Source organism: Diceros bicornis, chromosome 18 (assembly GCF_020826845.1).
Source record: "Diceros bicornis minor isolate mBicDic1 chromosome 18, mDicBic1.mat.cur, whole genome shotgun sequence".
Taxonomy (NCBI): domain Eukaryota; kingdom Metazoa; phylum Chordata; class Mammalia; order Perissodactyla; family Rhinocerotidae; genus Diceros; species Diceros bicornis.
The window spans coordinates 9692784-9714921 of record NC_080757.1 but is presented as its reverse complement, the minus strand read 5'-3'; the positions used below and the strand labels follow the sequence as shown (position 1 = coordinate 9714921).

Genomic DNA, 22138 nt, shown 5'->3' with positions numbered 1-22138 from the left:
GCCCCTCTTCTTCCTAACAGAGCCCTGATTTTGCTTGGGGTGTAAATGTGCCCAGTGGAAAATACTCCACCTCCCCGACTCCTTTGCAGTTTAGAGTGGCCATGTGATACAGTTCACTCTGAAGTCTGCTGAGGATTTCTGGGAAGGTTTTTGTTTTCCTGAAACAGGCACTCATTCCTGTTTCTCCCTTTGCCCTCTTCTTCCTGCCTGGAACATGGATGAGAGGCCTGGAGGTGCAGCAGCCATCTTGTTATTATGAGTGGACAAATCTGGGAGGGAGGCCTATAAGCCGAGGATGAGGGAGCAAAGAGATGAAAAGATTTAGGTTCCCAGTGCCATCGCTGAGCAGGTGTAACAGCTCTGGACTGCCTACCCCTAGACTTCTTATGTGAGACAAATGAATCCCTAGTTATTTAAGGCAGAGGTAGTTTTTTGTTGGTTATTTGTACCCTAAAGCTTCTTAGGGAGAATTAAAAAAAGAGTCAAGTTCTTAGAACCATGTCTGATCCAGTGGATATTCATGTGCGTTCCCCTTTTGCAGCTATATTTTCTGCATTTGTAAAATGAGGTCCCCTTTAAATCCACTATCCTCTACTTACCTGATTATAAGGTAGAAGCACTGAGTTCTGGGAGCTGGCCTCTGGAATAAAGGACCCTTTCTTGGGGGATTGGAAGAGTTCGAGAAGGACCCACACAGTGGCTTGGCACAGGTACAGTGTGGACTATCTGTAGCATCCAAACCCTAGGGAGCTGCTCACCCTAATCAAGGCTGATGCAAAAAATCTCCATGTGCTCTTGCTATGTGGAGCACGCGAATTGTGGGGTGAGTCCAGAGGGCATGAAATTGCCCTTGCTTGTAAATATGGAAGACGAGTCTCAGGATCCTTTCCCTGGTGACAAACACATTTGAGAGTAAGAATGAAAACCTATTAACCTCTACCTCATCTCCCCCCAACACATATTACATTTCCCATCATTTTCTCTTGCTGGAAACCTAAGTCCCTGGGTGAGTGTGGGCGCCCGTATGGGTGGGTGGGGGGGACAGTTTTGGTTTCATTACCATCTTACCTGCCCACAGCATGGCTTTTATAGGATCAGGCTCATGCAGTTAGGACGCATGGGAATGTACATGACTCATCAAGCCAGCTGCCCCCTCTGCCAGCTGAATCCTGCAGGTCCCCATTGCCTTCCTGGTACTGCCACTCCAGCCATGGCTGAAACCAACAGCACCAAAGTCAGTACTAGGAAAGCTCTCGCAAACCTCATAGACCAAAATATAGTGAAGACAAGGGGAACTTTTTTTGTTTTTTAGCAAATGTATTCTTCCTCCATCATTTAAAAAAGATTGAACAGCAAAAAGTTAAGTCTCCTTTTACTATAAAAGTAAAGAAAATCATGCAATGAGATGATCCTGTGGGGCTCGGCACAGACGTGCTTTCTCTCTCCCAGGCTCCCTGCAGCCCCGGCAGGCCTCGTGGATTTCGTTCTCAGCGGGCTGAGCTTCGTCCAGTCCTTTGGGTCCTTCCCAGATCAACGCATCTTGACTTGCTCTCAGCCCTTCCAGTCTGAGTGTTCCTCGCTCATGGCCTTCACCAGCCAGTCCCGTTCGGTCTCCTGCTCGGAGTCACTCGTGTCACTTGCCTCCACGGCCAGCAGCCTCGAGTAGTTGATTTTCCGCTCTTGGGGCAGTCTCGGCTGGAGGGACAGGAACAAGGCCAGCCAGAGCAACAGGACCACGCCGCAGGCCTGGTAGAGCGCAGCCAGGCTGAAGCGCATCACCACGAAGCCCCCCACAAAGTTGCCCAGGCTGGACCCGCCCCCATAAAAGTGGCCTCGGAACATGGCGCTCAGAGGTCTCTCTGTTCCGGGAGTGGCCAGGTCCTCTACTGAGGCCCTCACTGCCCACCACAGAGCCCCACCACTGATGGCACTCAAGACCTGAGCAGGGAGGACGGACCACCAGCTCCAGAGGAAAGAGTAGTAAAGCAGCTGCCCCACAAGGCAGCCCAGCCCCAGCCCCACCGTGCCCACCCTGGACAGTTTCCTAAGCAATGTAGTTTTGAACGGATGAAGTAGAATTTCCCCCAGCCAGCCCAGGGCGACTGAGAAACCCATAACCAGCTCACTGCTGCCGTGGTCCTCCATGTGCCAGAACAGAAAATTCTGCACCGTGCTGGTGGCGGCTCCTATCAGAAAGACGGTGAAGGCTAGGAGAACAAGGTGGGGGTCGCCCCCTACCAGAGACAGTGCTTTGATGGTTTTGTAGCTGGGCTCCCGCCGCCTGCAGATGGGGATGGGAAAGGCAGTGCTCGCCAGTAAAGCCAGGGTGCTGACCAGCGAGTAGCCGTAGAAGTGCACCACACCCCGGGGGCCATTTGTCGTCAGGAAGCAGTCCAGCTGCCCCACCAAGGCTGCGATGCCACACACGCCTGCCGACATGCCCAGCATCTTCCAGATCCACAGGCTTCTGTAACGGTCAGTGGCGTCCACAAAATCCAGGTATTCATAAAGGCTGTCATCCGCCACCTGCTCCAGAGGGGCTGTCAGCAGCTCCCAGAACACCATGAACCCCAAGGAGAGGAAGAACGTCCACTGCAACCCTTCCAAGGAGAGGTCGAGGGCCCGGGCAGTCCCCTTGGCTGCCGACGAGTTGGCTGGACTTCCCAGCGCTGTCCTCCCAGCAAGCAGAGGGAGGGCAGTACTGCCCACCTTAAAAGACCCTTCCCAGGGAGTACTGTTCACCCCTGAAGAGATAGGATGGAGGAGAACTCGGGATGTGATCCTGGCTCCTTCAACGGAGCCCACAGAGTAACCTGGCAGATGAGTGAAAGGTTCTTGGGCACTTTCCCCAGGTCCTTTTCTGAAGCCAGAGGCTTCCCCGATCCCAATAGTACTCATCTCGGCTGGGAGGCTGGGCGCCCCCGTTGGGTGGTTTGAGGCCGGCTCCTGGGCCGAGGTGACGGTCACGGTTAGTGCGACCCCCGGTGGTGGGACTGTGGTGGTCACGCTGTGGCTTCCATTACAGGAGCGGTGCACCAGATCCTTGTCCACCTGCGGCACCAGGACCATCAACAGGCTGGCTCCCGCCGAGCCAAGCAGCGAGCCTATCAGAAGTGCCCTCCTTTTCTGGTAGCTTTTGGCCAGGAAGGCACAGACGGGAGCCCAGAAGGCTGCGATCAGGTGCTTGGTTCCCATTAGGATGCCCACCCAGGGCGCGGCCAAGCCCAGCTGCCTCAGGTAGAGGGTCAGGAACGGGGTCACGCAGCCATCCCGGACTCCACACACCAGGTGGAAGAGCCTGGCCACCCCCAGCGCCCTGCTGATGTCCCACTGGGGGTTGGCGCTCATGGCTGCCCGGCTCCGTCACACTGCGGCCGGCGGAGGGCGGGGCTGAGCGCGCGGCGGGCGCGGCGGCGGCTGGGGAGGGCGCGGCGCCATGGCCCGGGGGGAGGCTCGCGGCGAGGAGCGAGCGGGGCAGGCCTCCGGCCGCGGGCGGCGCCGCGTCACCGGGTCAACGGCCGCCCCGCCCCGCCGCCTCCACGTCCGGCCACCGGCCCGGAAGTGGCCCCGCCTCGAGGGCTGGCACACCTAGGGGGCGGGGCCGGCGCACCTGCGGGGCGCACCTGCCGCGTCCTGGGGCCTCCTCCGCCCCGGGCCTGGGCGCGCTCTCCGACGCCGCGGCACCTGCCGACGTGCGCAGGTGCGCGAGGGCCGCGGCGGCCTGTGGCCTGCAGGGTGCGCTCCAAGCTAGGCCCCAGGGCCCCGCCCGGCCCTCCCATCACCCCTGCGCCTGAGTTAGATCCCAGAACTGCTTCAGGCACGTACAACAGTCGAGGTTGGGGGAGCGAGGATGGGATGCCTGACATCTGCGAGGCTCCCTCCCTCATTTTCTTCAGGTCTTTACTCAAATGCCCCCTGATCAAGGACCGCCCCGTAAACCTCAGGGACCGTCCCTGTCCTCACTGAATAGCAAATCCCACCCCTCCCCAGACTCACACACTCCCTACCCTGCTTTATTTTTCTCCATAGCGCGCGCGCGCCATCATCAAACACACCACCGGTTTCTATTTCGCGTGTTTATCTTGTTTATTGTCCGTCTCCATCAGGATCAAAGCACCAAGAAGGCAGCTATGTTTGTCCCCAGGGCCTAGAACTGTTTCATCAGATGCGAACTGCCCCTGGAAGAGGCATGACTTTGGGTAACAGTTTTCTTCGGCAGAGACGATCCCCAGAGAGGGACCAACAGCTGAGAGCTGTGTTGGAACGGCACTCCAGCAGCCATCCCAGCCCCTGGTAACAGTATGTGTGTATTGGGTGGTTTAATCCACACCTAACAGTATGTGTGTATTGGGTGGTTTAATCCACACTCCCAGTTGGACAACTGGGAGTACACACTCCAGAGGTGGTTAGCTAACCTTTAATCAAAAAGCCACACTCCAGAGGCAGTGAATACAAGCATATCAGCAATCTTAGATCAACAAAAGTGGTCTCATTGATTAGCCTGATACGTATTGGTGAAATTTCACTGGTGAAATTAGTGGTGTCCAAGTCACATGGATTGGTTATAAATTTTTCGGAGGCATTTCCTCCCTGGGCGAATAGGTTATAAGAATCTAGAGATTGCAGTAGTCCAGACCCCTTGGAATGGTGCCCTAGGCTTTAATCCAAGATGGCCCAGTGTCCAGCCACTGATTCAGTGAACTGTTCATGCAGGGTTTGTGAGCACCTAATTTGGCTGGGGGTGGGGGGTGAAGAAAGGCACTTGCCAACACATGTCTGAATGTTGATGAAAATAAATAATAATTTTTTATATATTGAGGTATATGGCGAAGCCATTCTGGTTTAAATCTGATTCAGCCTAAAACTTGTTTTTCCCAGAGCAGCCTGACTTATGGCCCACCAAACATGCATTGTACATCTTCTTCAAACATTTTCCCAAAGCAAAGAACGCACTCTTTAAAGATAGGGATGAATGTCTCCCTTTCTCTGACACCAGTACCAGTACTTCTTTGAAAACAAGCTGTTCTTCCCGGAGAACCAAGTCAAGTTGACCTGCTGTGTATGTGCTAAACTGCGGCAAAACATCTCCTTGTGACTTTGGAATAATAAATTGTATTCCTGTTGTGCTTCATGTATGTTCTTTGTTCTGAAACGGTATATAACTATGCTGTGAACTACGCTTCTCCAGAGTGCTTTCTTCCCTGGGGAAGAGAACACTTCTGGGCTAGTCCTCACATGAGCTCATTAAATATCTCTCTTATTGATAGATTGGTTATTGATTATTTGCATTGACAATGTGTAGCAAAATTTGGTCTACAACTTGCTTTCTTTGTAAGCTGGTAGAGAGATTGTTGGGGGAGGATGCCCAGAGCCCTCACCTAATCCTAACAACTGGTAACCTCTGCAAATGTTTACTTAAAGAACATAGTAATTGTGAATGCCCAAATTATTATGAATCAGTTTGCATCACCCCAATGGCAGAAAAAAATTCTAGCTGTGTTTGGGTAAACTCACTCAAATTCAGTGATATCAGTCATTTCTGGTTTAAAACCACCAGTCACATTGGGGCTGTCCCTAGTCCCTCTCCTCCCTGGGTTCTGCAGGGGGGCCGCTTCAGTGGAGGCTCTCACATCCATCCAGCCCTTGGTCTTCACCTGTCCAGGGCTGCTCTCCACTGAGGGGCAGGCACTCCACCACGTTGGTGTCCATTGGGGTCCCCAGGGTCCACATCTGGGCTTCAGGGCCTGTGGTCCCCACTGCCACTCACAGCTGCACCTCTTCCCTTTTACTGTGAGACCCCTGGGGCTTGTTTGCTTTTAATTACCCGAGAAAACCTTACCTGCTCCCCATGCCCCGTGGGGGCACAGGGACTCTCTCAGGCTGCCCTTGGGCCCATCAAGCAGCCCCTCTTACACCGTTCCCCAGGCATCGAGAATGTGCTCTGGGACTTGCCCCCACTCCCCTGGCAATGAGGCCAAAAGTGAAGTGCCTACCTCTCTACTCGTGGATCCCCAAACATAAAAGGGATTCTTCCTCTCCCCATCCCCCAGGACCCTGCCCAGGTGATAGGGATGGACCCAAGTCCAAGCGTTTATGTTCTCTCTGTTGCTCAACATCCCTAGTCCCCCCCGGCCCCTGAGTCCTGGGAGTGAGGGAACTGGTTCTGTGACACTGATCTTCCCTGTTTTACATCTGGATGTATGTTTTTGAACTCAAAAGCCAAGAATTTTGAAGTCTTTAATCTCTGGCTCCTCTACAACTACCTTGCATTCCCACCTCCCTTTGGGACAGTGCTGGTCAGGAGGCCCTAGTCAACGTGAATGAGGAGAGGGGTGGCAGGTAGACAGAACACATAGGTCAGTTCTTCACAAAACGCTTACATGCCCTGAGCAGATTCGTTAGGTTAGTTAAGTATTGCCCCGATCGCTATTAGAATACAAATATTGCTGGGTATTAGAAGAAAGCAGAAACACTTTTAGTGTGTATTTACTGAGCCTGACATTTCGTCTCCACTGGGAGAAACGCCTGCCTGGGCGTGGGTGAGGCGGGCTGTGGCCTGAGAGACCGAAGGGGACAGATTCGGGAGGAGGGAGGTGCAGTTGGTTTGGCCTGCATCCCATTTCCCCCAGGCCACAGGGCCCTGGACAAAACAGCAGCTCTCACCTTGGTTTAAGGGCTGGCTGGGGAGCCGGAGTGGGAGAAGACAGGGGGAGAGGTGGGAATTGAAAATCAACAAAGGAGTGGACATTTGTGCAGGGAGCTGGGCTTTGTGTGTGCGCAGCTTTGCCCGGCCATCCTTGGGCTTCGTGTGGGCCCTGCTCCATCACGTGCCCACGGCCAGTCTCCCTGCGCTCCGGGCACTCACTGGCTCCTAGACACGGCCAGAAGCCGCCCAGGGTAGCCGGGCCTGTTGGTGTGAGTGTTTGGGGGCAGGTGGGGTAGTGTATCCTTCCTCTGGGGCCCGCCATGCTTGGACTCAGTGCTTCCAACGCCCCTGCGGGCTCACTGAACGATGCCGGAGAAAGTGTTGATGGGCATTAGAAGGGGCTTGGGCTTGGCCGTGGTCCTTTCCATCTCTTGCTGGTGTGAACTGACCCACAGTGCCTTGGACTTCTGGGTTCCAGAACATGGTTCTGGGCAGGGAGCAACCTCGAATCTGTGGGTGGAGAGAGGCCAGCTCAGGAGACCCATCTCAGGGGGCCAATCTGCCCGGGCATTTTAAAGGTAGCCCCTTTATTGTAGGGCATGGAGGAGGGGGCCTCGCAGAGGGAGGAGGAGGAGTCAGGACAAGAAAGAGCACCCTGGACTTGGGGTGAACACTGGGAGAGGAGGCCATGGCTGGACGGGTCACTCTGTGTCTGTCTGCCTTACCTAAATACATCTCCCCGGGGAGACCAGTAAGGGTTGCAGCAACTGGGGCACAGCTGCCACACAGCTGGGTCAGCCTGTGTTGGAGAGGCCAGTGCCAGCACGGGGGCTTGGATCGGGAGGGCTGTGGGCCGATTGTATACAGAGGGATCTTGGGAAACTGTACTATCAGCTGCTGCCCAGGGCCAGCCATTCATTTGCTCTTCTTCCTGGATCCAGCTACCCGAAGGGCCCAAGTCCATACCCACCAGGGACACTGCCTGGCCACAGGATCTGCCTCTGACAAGCTGACCTGGGCAAGAGGCAGGAGATGGCAGGGCCTGGCTGCTACTTAGTGGAGCACGGAGCCCTAATGGTGGCGGGCCCGGCCTCACCTGACCACATCCCGGAAAGTGCGCCGACTGTCCTTGTCTAGCAACAGCGTCAGCAGCCTCTGGTCCTGGCTCTGGATCCGGATGTCGGCTGTTCGGAAGGTGTTTGTCACCATCTGCAACAAAGAGAGCTCGTGTGAGTGTCACCTTCATGACAGATGGCCCTGCCAGCATCTCCTACCCTGGACTTTGGTGTATTTCTTCAGGCCAGCACTTGGGGTCCCCAGCTCTCTTCCTGCAAGTGACTCTGAGCAGTGACAACTCTGCAGAAACTGCTTCTAGGCTACCCTTGCCCTCAGGTCTCTCATCGTTCCTGTAGTTCATTTCCCAATCAGTTGTTTTCAGTTTCGAGCACAACCTGGAACGCGGTGGCCAGGGCTTGCCAGGTTATCATGTTATCTGAGCACCTCCTGTGTGACAGGCCTGTTGTTATGTGTGCAATTTGGGGATATGTCAGGGGTTTTAAAAGTCCTGACCCCAATTCTCAGTGTTGAATTACATACACATTACATATTTCCATGGGGCAGAGACAGGGTCTAGAAAGTGGCCACCTAGCCCCATGACTCAGACCAGACCAGACGGGGTATAAGTTTGTACCACGGAATCGTCTAGGGACCAGATACAGGTGGAGGACATCCATCCTCTGTACAGACCTGGAGGAAGGTGTTCCTCCCTTCCACACCCTAAAGCCCTGTGCTGCTTCTCTAAAAGTACCCAGGACCACAGGAAAGCAGCCCCCAGGCAGCCCTCTAACCCCTCATCTGAGGGGGTCACTCCTGAGAGGCCCCCTCTCACTGGGCAGAGAATTTGGAACATTCCAGGTGGGGCTTTCAGAGGCCCTTTCCGGGTCACTGTCGCATTCCACATGCTTTGGGTGATTCAGCACCCCAGAGCCCTCAAGTTTCTAGAGCCTTAGAGTCCATCTCATTCAAGTTTCCTCAACCCCGGCTGCTCATAAGAATCACCTTTCCAAAACATAACATCGGAGATTCTGATTTAAGTTGTCCAAAGTCAAGCCTAGGCAGGGGCATTTTTTAATAAGCTCCCTATTGTAGGCAGGGCTGAGAACCACTGAGCTAATTCACCTTGTCACATCTCAGAGCAGAGCCACAAGCACAGCCCAAATTGGGGATCAAGCATTTTATGGGGGTGGAGTAGACCAGCCAGAAGCCTATGGGCAGAGTGTGCAAGAATCTCCTGGGAGGAGGGTCAAAGCACAGCCTCTCTGGCTAGACTGCTCGGGTTCTATCCTGGCTCTGCCACTTATTAGCTGTGTGCCCTTGGACTTACTTCTTAATCTCTGTGCTTGAGTTTCTCACCTATTTAGAAAAAAATATGGTAATAATAGCAACTACCTTGTAGGACTGTTGTGAAGATGAAAAGAGACAGTATAAGTTAAGTGTCTGGGACATGGTAAGTGCTGTATTAGTGTTCGCTGTTTATTATTACTATTAACTATAATTTTCCAAGAAGGAGCCAAATATGAGGAATGGCCACAGTTGTCGGGGGGAAGGGGAACCAGAGTGGATCCCTTCACTCCTCGGTCTGTCTCCCAGCCCAAACCCCCTCCCACCATCACTCTATTCATAGACCCATGGGAGTCCAAACAGGCGGGTTGTGAGTAAAGACAGCTTTACCAAGATCTCAGTAAGACAGAGGGTAACACAAGGGGACAGGGGCTTCTCCCCCGTGGTGCATAAGCACCTGCGGCAGCTGTGGAGCCCTGGAGCTCTCAGTCGTGGCGGGCAGTTGTGGCGGGGGGTGGGGTGGGGACAGCCAGTGGAACCTAATGGACACTAACCAGACAGCTAGCTGGATGATTGTGAGCACTGGGATGTCATCTGTGACCTTCCAGAAATACCTGGAGAGACTGCAGGAAGGCTGAAGCTCTGCATGAGCTGGGGGATGGGGAAAGCCGGGAGCTTTCAGGTCATGCTGGTTACTGGGACCCCAGCTGGACTGACCCCAGCTGGTGAGAGAAACAAGGTTGCCATAGAGGAGGGACTGAATGCGACCCGCTGAAGGTTCCGCAGTGGTAGCGTGGGACCAGCTCCCTGACTCCCGACTCGGTGCTCTCTCTCCTGCATCAGGCCGCTCTAGGGGTCTCCCGGTAGGATCTGGGCCTCCAGGACCCTGCCCTCTAGATAACCAGAGGCCGTCTTGGGCCTCCTCCACCTGCCGGCAGTGCAGGCCGATGCCTTCGCTTCCCCTTTGTGGTCTGCATGCCTCGACGCCCGACCCGCCTGGCTTTGGCCCATGAGGACCCCAGGAGTCTTGGATTTCGGTGCAGCCGTGGAGGCCAGCTGAAAAGGCCAAGTGCATAATCTGCAAAGAGCCCCAGCCTCAGCTCATGAGGGGATGAGCAAAATGCTGCTAGTTGTTCTCTGTTGCTGGCTTCCTGCCTTCCCCATTCTACCATTCCTCACTGCTTTTCTAGATCAAACTTCCAATCCAGTCCAAGTAATATCGTTGCTGCCCCTTAAACTCACCAAGCCAGCCACAATGCCCGTGCCCTGCTGCTCTGCAAGCCTGGCCTGCCTTCACTCTCGCTTACCATGGACTCCTCCTGCGCTCAGTGTTTATCATCTGATCCACTGGGACAGAACACGCAGACAGACATGCCTGAGTTCAGAGGAAAGCACTGGAATTTCCCCCAGCAAGTCAGTGCAGGGGTGAAAGGGAAGTTGCTGGGGCAATAAGTTTAGATTTTCAAAAAGCCTACAACCAGGTTGTTTAAAGAGGTCATTAAAAACAGAAACTGTTGTCAGGAACTGACTTCGAAAGAGGAAATACGTAAGGGTAAGTGGGTCCACCTCGAGGCTTAAAGCCTGAATACAGAGCTGTCCTCTAGGAAGGCAGATTTTAGCTCAGTAAAGTAAATCTCTTGGCCAGTCAGAGCTCTCCTGCAGTGGACAGGCTGCCTCAGAAAAGTGAGCTCCTGTCCTGGGATGAGATCCTGTGGAGGTAGAGGTTGGACTGGATGACTCAGCAAACATCTGGTGAGCCCCTGGTGTCGACCAGATACCGCGCTGAGTGCTGGGGAGAACATGAGGACTCAGAGAGCGCCTGAGCCCAGGGAGCTCACAGTCCACTGTCACATAGAGATCGTGTCATTTATGGTGTTGCAAATGCTTCCATGGCTGTGTCCCCAGGGCTCTATGGGAGCACAGAGGTGGGGCAGCTAGCTCTCCGGGGAGTGGGGATGGGGTGGGGTGGAGGATGTGGGGGAGAAAGGGGAAGGGCATCAGAAGGGCCTCAGGGGGAGATGACACCTGAGTTTCATCTTGAAGGAGAAATAGGAGTTTTGAAAAGAAGGGGAAGAGGAAGGGAGGAATGGGGTTTCAGGCCACGCAAAGCGCATGAGCAAAGGCACAGAGGTGTGATGCGGGAACACCTCCAATGACCACGGTGTCAAGGGCCTAGAGGGGATGGCCGGAGTTGTGGATGGAGAGGAAGAGGAGCCATGCTGTACAACACTGAAGAGTTTTTCTGTTCTTCTGCCATGGAGAATGGGAAGTGACAGAGGGGTTTTAAGCACAGAGCGACAGGTCCAAGTTCTGTTTTAGAAAGGTCGCTGGGGTAGAGATGTGGACGGTGGACCTAAGGAGTATTGGAGTGACAGCAGGGAGACCAGCTGGGAGGCTCTTGTGTTTGTTCAGGAAAAGGGGACGGATGATGGTCTGGACTGAGGGTGACCAACTTGTCCTGATTTGCCTGGGACTTCCCTGGTTTTAGCACTGAAGGTCCCCTGTCCCAGGAAAACCCTCAGTCCTGGGCAAATTGGGACATTTGGTCAACCTAGCTGGACCAGAAGAAGGAGGATGAAGAAGAAGGGAAAGGTTTGAGAAGCGTTTGAGAGAGAAAACCAGCAGGATGCAGGGAAGTGAGGAAGAGGAGGCATCTGAGATGACTCCCAGGTTTCTGGCAGAGGTGACTGGTTAGTGATGGACCATTAAATGAGAGACGGGACATAGGGGAGGAGAGGATGAAATAAAAACAACGGCTAACACGTATAGATCTCTGACTTGGCCAAGCACTCTTCTAAGAGCTTTACATGTCGCATTTAATCCTCACAACAACTGGATAAGGTAGGTACCATTATTATCCCCATTTTACAGATAATGAGACTGAGGCACAGAGCTGGAGTAACTTGCCTGAAGTCACATAGCTGGTAAAAAGGCAGAGCCAAGATCTGAAGCAGACAGTCTGGCTCTCGGGAGCTCCTAACTAAAGCACTGGCTTTGGTTTTGAATAGCTTGAGTTTGGGGTGTTGTGGGATACTCAGTTCATGCTAACTTAATTGAATGCAGGAGTCAGAAACTCAAGGAGGGGAATGTCAGAGCAGGTGATATAGATTTGGGTGTCCTTACAAATTGGACTAAAACCGTACACGGATTTTATAGTCTGGGGAATGGGAAAAGAAGTGGGCCATGGATAGAAGATGAGAACAGTAGCTATTGAAGGAATTGTTTTAGGAAAAAGAGTGCAGGGAAAGGAGCCAAAGAGTAATAGTCAGGTATGTAGAAGAACTATGAGAAAGTGGTGTCTCAGAATTCATGGATTCAGGGAGTTTAAAGGCTCAGAGAATAGGGCTTCAGTTCTAGTGGTGGAACTCATTCAAAATTGATCAAGGAGATAGAAAACTAGGGAAAACATCTATGACAGTGTTGCAAGCCAGCTTTATTGGAGTATTAACATAAAAATATAATTTCAAATTAAAATATCTTCAGTTTAAAGGTAACCACTGATAGAAAAAGTAGTATATATAACTTCCAAATCATCAGAGGGGGAAAAATAAGCAATCAAAACCTGAGCAAAAAGAAACAAAAAAAATAACAAAAAGCATTTAAAAAATCAGAAAGCACAACATAAGATGGCAGAGTAAGATCAAGCAGTGTTTAAAGTTAGCGTCGATGGATTAAACTCTCATTTGTTAAAAAAAGACTTTCAGACTGAGTCAGAACAAAATCCAATTATATACTATTTACAAGAGGCATATCTAAAATAAAAATAAAGGGATGAGGATTTCTGATTTCAAAATGACAGAGTATATATTTTCTCATTCCTTTCCTCTTATAATTTGCCTCAAAACAAAGAGGGGCATCTTTAAGGAAACTAGAAGCCACCTAAAGCCCTAAACAACAATATCTGAGTACAGACAGAGGAAGGTAAAACATAAGGACCAAAACTCTGGAGAGACTTATGAACTGGAGGCTAAGGCTTCACAGATGGTGGGACGAGATGGAGCCTAAAAAAAGGGAATCGACATGAAAAGTGGTACGAGGAACAGTTAGATGATTCAGGTTCCCACTCCCCACCTCAGCAGCCAAGCCATGAACCCTCCCCCTGCCACAGAGATCAGAAAAACTGAGCCAGAGAGACCCTGGGCTTGGGGACACCTTAGTTGGAGGAGGATGGAGCACTGTACTCCGTATAGGTGGATGACATCAAGGTTTGCTCACTGAATGCTGACAGCCCTGATCCCCTCACCCAGCCCAGCTCCACAGTACAGACACCAGCAGTGCTATACCCCTTGCCCACCTCATGCCCCAAGGCAGGAGCCTGAAGAACCCTTCTCTGGAAAACAAGACTGTCCTAACAAAGAGATTTGCAGATACTGACATTTGGGCTTCCCCCCTGGAAAGGACTATGGCCTTCTTTCTGCCCACTGAGAAGGCCACCATTGACTCAGCTTTTTAGTGCCCTGCTCTTAAATTTGAACAGATGGCCAAGGATGACTAGATATTTGGAGACAGCCTCTAACATTAAAAAAAAAAAAAAAATAAGAGAGACCTAATCAAGCAAACAGAAAACATGAATTCAGAGGAAATAGGTGCAATGCAGGGAGTGGAAGAAAATTCCAAATAAACCATAATCAATATCTTCAGAGAGATAAACGACGACGCTATACCAATGAAGCAAGAATAGAATGCCACTAAAAATGAATAACAGAAAACAAGGAACAATTCTTGAAGTTTAAACATTCAATAAATGAATTTGGAGAAAAATCCCAAAACTTGAAGGAAAGAAAGAGAAGGACAATGGGAGAGAAAACATCAGAAAGTTAGAGTATCCCTCTAGGAGGCCTAACACCTGACTGTCTGTAGTTCCAGAAAGAGACAACAAGGAAATAGAGGGAAAGAAATTATTTTAAAAATTATATTAAAAAATGTCTCAGAACCAAATGATGTGAGTTTCCAGATTGAGAATGTCCTTCAAAGGTCCAAAAAAGTGAATGAAATGTCACAAGGCATATTCTTGTGACATTTGAGAGCCCTCTTTGAAATGAAGTACGTATATGACAAATAATGGGTTAGATGTTCTCATATTATAAAACAGGGATACTACAATATTAATATAGGAAGAGAATATAAACAGGAAATACACAAATGAGGAAATAGAAGTTATCGATAAATATAACAAATTCTTCAACTTCATTAATTGGTAATGAATAGAATACAAATTGAAATAATGAAAATTTTGACAATCAAACTTGCAAAGATGAAACAATTAGTCAATGTGTTAACTGTGCAGTGAAATTGGCACTCTTAAACACTATGGTGAGAGAGGAATTTGGTATATACTTTCTGGAGGGCAATTTGGCAAAATATATCAAAAATGTTAAAATATGGAAGCATTTGACTGAGTGATATCACTTCTAGGCATTTTTTTAAAAAAGCATAACCATGACTTTTAGCACATATTTATCCCTAGGTATGTTCCTCACAGTAATGCTTATAATAGCGAAAACTGAGAACTTACTTAAATGTGTTATAAGAAATCAATTAAGGGGCCGGCCCCGTGGCATAGCGATTAAGGGCATGCACTCCGCTGCTAGTGGCCCGGGTTTGCATCCTGGGCGTGCACCCACGGACCACTTGTCAGGCCATGCTGTGGTGGCGTCCCATATAAAGTGGAGGAAGATGGTCACAGATATTAGCCCAGGGCCAGTCTTCCTCAGCAAAAAGAGGAGGATTGGCATGGATGTTAGCTCAGGGCTGATCTTCCTCACACACACACACACAAAAAATCAATTAAATAATTATACAAGCATATGTAGCCATCATATAATAAGTATTGAATGAAATATATTTCATGACATAAACAAGATCCTGCCAAGACATATTCACAATGCCTTAGTATATTTTTTAAGTAAAAACATCAAGTTACAGACCCGTATGTATGTAGCTATCAATTATGCAAAAATATAGAGAAAAAAGGCTGGATGTTTACACCTGAAAATGTTAATAGTCACTCTCTCCTGGTGATGGGACTGCTAGTGGATTTATTTCTTTGTGCTTTTTTGTATTTCCCAAAATAAATACCTAAACTTTTGTTTATAGGTTAAAACATTATTTTTAAAAGGGTGGGTAAAGAAATATAAGGACTAAAAAGTGACCTTTGGTCTTGGCGACATGGAGGTGACTTTGCCACAGTGGGGTGGGCTGTGACAGTAGTGGGTAGGACAGTCACTGGTAAGGGACTGGAAACTCTTCTAGAAGGGTCTTTCAAGAAGCTTGACTGACAAGGGAAAGAAGGAGATACGGTGGTAGCTAGAAGGGTAGTTGGGTCATGGTCGAGATTTTTCTTTCTAGGATGGAAAAGACCTGAGCATGTTTATAGGCTCAGAAGAAGGAGCAGTAGAGACAGGGAGGGCAAAGCTGGAGAAAAGAGAGCTGAAAACAGATGGAGAAGAGCCCAGAGGAGACGGAGTAGAAAAGGGTGGAGTGATGCCCAGGATCCAGTTAAGGTGGGAGGTCATGGGTTTGCTGTGGCTCTAACTACACGGATGTGGGATTTATTCCAGAAGCACTCAGCCACCTGAGCATACAGATGGAGTAGACGGCTTGATCTGAAGGGAGTGTCTGCCTGGTAGGTGGTGTGGGGAGTCGAGGGTGTCTGAGCACAGGGCTCAGGTGTAATCATGGGATGCAAGGTCCAGCTGAGCAGGGAAGTGAAGTCCAGAGAGGCCATCAGATAGGGAGAAAATGAATGGGTCCTACGTCTGTACCAATAAGGGAATCTAAAGCAATAATTATCAATAAGAGCAAAGGCAAAGGGCAGCAGAAGGGGCAATGAGGCTGAAAGAGCTGGTTAGATTTGGTCAAAGGCTGGGCTGTCACTGTTTAGGAGTCTGGCTGATGTGTAGTGCAGGGGGATGCCAGAACGTGCGTGCATTTTATAGTTATCTGGGTGTCTTAGGTCCTCAGATGGCCAGTAGGTGGATATTTCAATATCAATAATCCAATATTCAGTCAATATTTCAAACAGACTGATTGGAAAGCAGATTCATTCCGATAGGAAGACCCATTTCAATAGCAAAGGCTCTGAAAGGCTCAGGAATCCCTTTCTCTGAACACTCTGCCCCCTGGGTTCCCACCCACCCACCAGTTTGAATATCTCCAGTTCCCACTCTACCCAGTACTTACAGAGAAGGACCTTCCTGCCAAGTTGGAGGTCTTGACAACCTCTGTCACACTGACGTTCAGGCAAGTGTAGTCTGTAACAGGGCAGTGGGTGGGCCCTGAAACTAAGAGAAAGGAGATGCGGGGTGGGCGGCTGTGAATGGGCCTCCAGGGAAGTAGGAGAGTTTGAGATTCTAGGTCCTAAGAAGACCTCCGTGAACCCATCTTGACCCCGCCCCATTTTAAGCCCGGCCCATACCCTGCTCAGCCCCCACTTCCTGACTCCATATTGGTCCTAGCGAAGTTTCAGTTCCCTCCTGATTATCCATCTCCCTTCTCTGGTGAATCCACAAAGTTTTTGTGTCCTCGGGCATAACAGCCATCGCCAACCCCAATCCCTTTCTTCACCTCCTTCTGCACCCCTTTTTCAATGGAAGAAAGTTACGTTGACGTTCCCTGCAGCTCCCGGGCATGCTAAGAACTGAAGGAACACCTAGCCCAGGAGGTTGTGTATGGCAGAGACACCAAGGAGGTGTAGGAAGGCATTAGTCCCAACAGGTTGAGAGCATTTCCTTAACTTTCGTAAAAGTGTATAATGTGTCAAAAATCACTAGTGTGTGACTGCTACCAGACTTTCCCCTTCTTGTCCTTCTCTTTCTCTCTGCTCTGCTTTCCCAGCTCCTCACCTTCAATGTCACTGGCTGGAAGGGCCTTCAGGACCAGCCCAGTGGCCCGCAGGGAAACGGTGACCTCTTGGGCCCGGTGGCTGAGCAGGGCCTGGGGAGGAGGATGCAGGCACAGATAGGGGTCCTCAGGACAAGCCTGTCCCCAGGCATCCTCATGTCAACAGTCTCACTTCCCAGCCCTGCCCCAAGAGTCTTGTCTGTGTCATTAACGTCCAGTAAGGGGCAAAGGGATAAAGGCTTAGAGCACTTAGCGCCAGGGAGCATGCTCAGCCTTCTAGACCCAAAAGATCATATCTCCAATGCAACTGGTCAGCTAGCGAGGAAGGTATTTTTGACCTGGGAGACAGCTCCCTTGATGTCCTCTTTGTCTATAGGTAAGGCCAATCGCATAACCCTCCCATCCCCGCAAAACTCTCCAAAGGCTTGGAAACTGGGGGCAGGGTCAAGGAAAGGGCAGAAGTTTCCTCTGGCTCTGTCTGCTTCCCCGCCCTCATGTCCCTGACAACTGCTTCCATCCAGCTGTACCTCCTGACCACACCCATGCCCACTGACCTTCTGGTAGCAAATGGAGAGCTCAGCGCCTGGGCCCTCGGCCACGCCTCTCCTCCTGGGTGAAAAACCATCTGAGGGATGATGAGAAGAGGTGAAGGTGGGAGGTGCCGGTCCCTCCCCGTCCTGGCTTTCCTGGCTTCCCCACCTCACCGACGCTAAGCTGCAGAATGTTCACAGCATCTCTCTCTGGATGGAAAGGCAGCACCTCAGGGGTGCAGGCTGCCCTTCAGTCTGGGCGAGCTTGGAGGGAGCCGAGGGCACACTGGTATTCAGCAGAGGTGGGGTGGGGGGATCACTAAGTGAGAGGTGGGAGGACTTTCTGGAAATAGGGCTTGGGGAAACTGAGTCAGGGTGAGCTTTGGAAAAGGGAGAGCAGATGCTCACCCTTGGGGAGTTTGGAGTCTTGGATCTTCACTTTCAGTTCAGTGAGGAAAATGTCCTCTGCAGGGTCTTGGCTCAGGTCACTGAAGAAGATCTGGAGGGAGGGAGGGAGGAAAGAAGTTTGGGGAAGGTCTGCTTTCTGCGAGAGGCAGCTCCTCCTGCCAACCCCCAGATCCCAGGGATGTGGATGGTTGGGAGACTGTCAAGAAGCAGGGCAGGGGTCCCCCCACCCATCCTGCCAACGCTAGATTCTGAGCTGCATCCATTGATTATCTGGATCTGACTCTGTCCATGTCAACAGAAATATAATATATATATAAATAGTGGGCTAAACTATTACTGAAACCCAAACTACTTATAACTACTACTGTTTAAATGGTGTGGGGGGAGGCAGGACAGGAGCGGGGCACAAAATTCACATGGATGGGTAATAAAATCTCTTGTAGACACTGGTAGGGGAGATGAAAGTGTGAGGGCCAGAGAGGAGAACCAGAGAGGATCTTGACACACACAGAGAAGCCTGGGGCTGCGTGAGGGAGGGGCTTGGGAGAGCTGACTGCTCTTGGTGAGACCTGGAGGAAATCTGGGGGGAGTGGCTCTGAGAGAAGAGGGGCAGAGAAGAGGGGAGAGGCAAGGTGTGGATGGGGCGAGAGAGAGGATGTTGGGACAACAGGGAAGAGTGGCCACAGTTTTGAGAACAGGGATGAAGAGAGAAAAGCGGCCTCGGAAAGCTGGGAGCTGGCCTGGCACTCACAGTGAGGCCTTGGTGTCCTCCTGTCGCCCGTGAACAGTTTCACAGATGCCAACATTGTTAGGCAAGGCCACTCGGTGACCGTGATGGGTCAAGACAGAAACCAGGCCACGCCACAATTCCATCCAAACACAGGCAAAAACGGGAACTCTGTGCAGACCACACCTTCTACCCTCCCATCCCCGCAAACATGAGCGACTGCTGCTCCCTAGAATCAAAGTATTACGGTGAGAGGACCGAGATGCCCAATCGTAGAACCACTTCTGTTTCCCGACAGCGTCCAATCCAGAGCAAGTCCTGCTTTTTGGAACCATTCCCCAAATCACCCAACACGAGCCCAAATCCTATAATAGGTTCTTTCTAACAGCCTCCCCCCGAGATGCCCATGGTTCTCCACAGTGTGCGTCCCCTCACTGCAGCAAGTCGGTGAACCCAACTCTGTCCAGCTGCAGGGGTGCTTGCGGGGCCTCTGGCTGAAGGCGTCGAGGGACGACTAATCTTCAATTTTAAGTGATTTGCATTGCTGAGATGTTTAGTCCCTTTACCAGCTTGAGAGGTTTTTTCCCTTTTGTTGTTTTGGTTTGTATTTTGGAAATCAAGAAAAAGGTCGAAATCCCTCATTTAGGTCAAAACCAGGAAGGCGATAAAGAAAAGACCTACCACAGGAAGCAGAGTGAAGAACAAGAATTCAGTGAGACAGGAGGCTGGAAGAGAGCCGCCATGAGAAATCCGGCCTCAGGCGCTCACAGAAACCTCAGGGGGACGGGGTGGTACTGGGCTTCCCCTGGAACATGGACTGGGGAGTCAAGCAAATATTCATTGAATTTCCACTAGCAGGGTGACCCCAAGTGAACTCCGGGATCACCTATCTATGTCCGAGTGTATATCGCAGAGGTTTGCTGTGAGAATGTGAGTGGATTGGATCTTTGGGTGAACAGGGGCACGATGCATGAAGGAACAGGGGACCGAGACCCAGGGGGGCTCAAGAGTCCCTTTTGTTGAGACCTTATTCTGCGCTGGACCCGCTGGTTGGCGCTTGACACACACGATCTCATTTACCCCTCACAGCAACCCTTGGAGGGGGGATCATAGCCTTATCTTAGGGACCTTGGAATTGAGGCTTAGGGATGTTAATAACTTGCCTAGGGTCACACGTAGCAAAGCTGGGGTTTTAATCCAAGTTCTCAAGGACCACACTGGAATCCTTTGTGTGCTCACCTCCTGGCCCTCGTCTCCCCTCTCCTCTTTACTATATTCTTCTACTCATTTGAATTCTCACAAAAAACCTAAGGTAGGTGAAGATTATTATTCCCATTTTAAAGATGGGAAAATTAATTGTAGAGAGGTAGAGGGGCCCATGATCATACAGCTAGTATGCGGAGGAACCAGGAGGCAAAGCCATGAACTTTTTATAATCCCACACATTCTCTAACTCTACACCCACTCCACTCCATCCATGGATACATGGATGAATGGATAACCAGATGCACGGAGGAATGGAGAAAGAAGGAAGAAGGGAGGGAGGGAGGGAGGGAGGAAGGAAGAAAGGAAGGAAGGCAGGCAGGCAGGCAGGAAGGAAGGAAGAATGGTTCTGGCTCTGGAGGGTGGAGCATGGCTGGGCAGGGCCAGGCTGACCAAACAGCCAGTCCCTCAGTACCACATTGAGCCATTCTCTGATTTGCACACACACTATTTATTGTGTTAATAGCAGGAGATTCAAAGACGAATGAAGTACAGTCCCTTATCTCAAGGGACTCAGTTTTGGTGGGGTATGATGCATGTCTGCAGGTGTATGACAAAGTGGGAGATGAGATGCCAGGGCTATGCCCAGAGCATTACAGAGTCACAGAGGAAAAGTACCCAATCCAGTTGCGGGGTGAAAGGAACAGAGGTGAGGCAGTTCTGCTGGAGGATGTGAGGAGGTGAAGTGGGGGAGAGGCCGGCATTCCAGGTTATGGCACAGCATGAGCAAAGGCTTGGAGGTGGGAGCATCAGGGCGCGTGTGGAAAACGAAGACGGAATGAAGGGGCAAAGAAGCATCTCTGAATGTGACAGAGGAGGAAGGTCAGAAAGGTGAGAAGAGACCCAGGAGAGAGGGTCACAGAAGTCAAGGGAGGGGTGGGCTTCACGAAGGGGGAGATGTGTGCTTCGATTCTTGTAACTGCGACACAAACATAGACTTTTTACATTTAATTGTATAGACAAAGGAAAACAGTGTAGTGGCCTACAGTGTAGAGGGGCCCGGTAAGAAAGGACAGAAGAACGTCCTTTGGGCCTGGCAATTTGGACATCACTGGCAAGAATGGTTTTAGAAGAGCCAGACTGCCATGGAGTGGGGATCAAGTGAGACATAAGGAAATGGAGGCAGTGAGTCAGACTGTCTGACCCCACAAGTCCGGCCTCAGGCGGATGTGTGACCCATCTCCTTGGTCACAGTGACTGGTGTAGGGATAAGCACTTGCCTCAATCCTGGGACTTTTGCTGCAACTATTGGAAAAGGGAATCCTTCCACTAGGGTTGCTAATCTAGAAAAATGTAGAACTGCTGGTGTCGTCTTGTCACCAAGATGAATGACGAAGTGAGCAAAGGAGGGACCGTCCTGATGATACTGTTTGAGCTCTCAAATCCAGCTTTTCTGAAGCCACATCAACCCCGCCCTTTTCAGCAATGTCAGCCAATAGATTTTCTTCTCTTCTTAAACCAATTTTTAAGATTTCTGTTACTTGCAACTAATACAGTCTTCCCCAGTACCAAACTGGGGTGGGGAGTGGGATTTTGCAAGTGAAGAGGCCAAAATGAGGAATTGGCTGAGTCCTAGTCAGGTGGAGGGCAGTGAGGATCCTTCCACCCCTGGCTGGAGATTGGGAATCCCTGTTGTACAGCAGCACCGTCTGCTGTGCCCCAGGACTCAGACCATGTGCCTGCTGAGGCTGGGGCTCCAAGGGGCTGGGTAGAATAAAGCCAGGATGTAGGTGTGTGTTGGCCACTTCTGTGGTCTGCAGTAAGGGCCACTAAGAAAGTGACAGTGGTCAGCAGAAGCTGGTCAATCTTAGAGCAGAGAAGGGGGAACCACAGCCTTCCAAGAGAGGTCCTCTCTGCCTATATCAGCCGACAAGAGCTGGACAATCTTGGGAACTAAAGGATTTAAGAAGGCGAGTTCCCTGCCATCATTTAATGCCAGTAAAGGTATGGAGCTTGAAAACAAGTAGGAGATAAGATTGAGACCTGAAAAAAGTCTGACTCCGGGGGCCTCCCCTCCCAAGACCCATTACTGTGCACATCCTCAATAGGAAAATAAACGGAAACTTCACAGCCTGGAAAGTTTGTTTTGTTTGTTTTAGGTTATAAAGACAGAATGGAGGGGAGGGACAAGGAGAGAGGGGATGATTGAGGGGGAAGGTCCAGGAGGAGGTGGTCGCAGATGGGTGAAGGGCACACAGATGGAGGGGTTTTACCTGAACTGGAGGCAGGGCAGACCTAATGCCCTCCATTTTTTTTTTCCAGTGGACTGGGTGAAAAAGTCATGGGCTGAGAGTGAAGAACTTGAGGAAAGTGGTAGAGATTTTAACAGCCATTGTGCCAGGGGAGGAGGGAGCTTGCCAAGGAAGCGCTGTGGGCCCGGCT

The 22138-nt window shown here is 50.8% G+C and overlaps 2 protein-coding genes across 3 annotated transcripts in view; both read right to left on the bottom strand.

Moving 5' to 3' along the window:
- Positions 1-1242: 1242 nt before the first annotated feature.
- On the bottom strand, positions 1243-3455 carry MFSD6L (major facilitator superfamily domain containing 6 like). The gene has a single exon (XM_058559266.1). The coding sequence runs from the start codon at positions 3346-3348 to the stop codon at positions 1552-1554; it is 1797 nt and encodes a 598-aa protein (XP_058415249.1). The 5' UTR covers positions 3349-3455; the 3' UTR covers positions 1243-1551.
- Positions 3456-5893: 2438 nt separating this feature from the next.
- Positions 5894-22138, bottom strand: part of PIK3R6 (phosphoinositide-3-kinase regulatory subunit 6) — a 53189-nt gene continuing 36944 nt past the window's right edge. For both annotated transcript variants that reach the window (XM_058559731.1, XM_058559732.1), the window contains 6 exons: positions 17767-17857; positions 17383-17453; positions 16831-16921; positions 16169-16269; positions 7743-7855; positions 5894-7156 (listed from right to left, as the gene is read on the bottom strand). In XM_058559731.1, coding sequence (XP_058415714.1) covers positions 7003-7156; positions 7743-7855; positions 16169-16269; positions 16831-16921; positions 17383-17453; positions 17767-17857 — 621 coding nt within the window. In that variant the 3' untranslated portion in view covers positions 5894-7002. The remainder of the gene's footprint in view (positions 7157-7742; positions 7856-16168; positions 16270-16830; positions 16922-17382; positions 17454-17766; positions 17858-22138) is intronic.

Bases quoted from the DNA above. Each gene is read 5' to 3' on its own strand.
- MFSD6L (XM_058559266.1), bottom strand. From the start codon at position 3,348: ATGAGCGCCAACCCCCAGTGGGACATCAGCAGGGCGCTGGGGGTGGCC.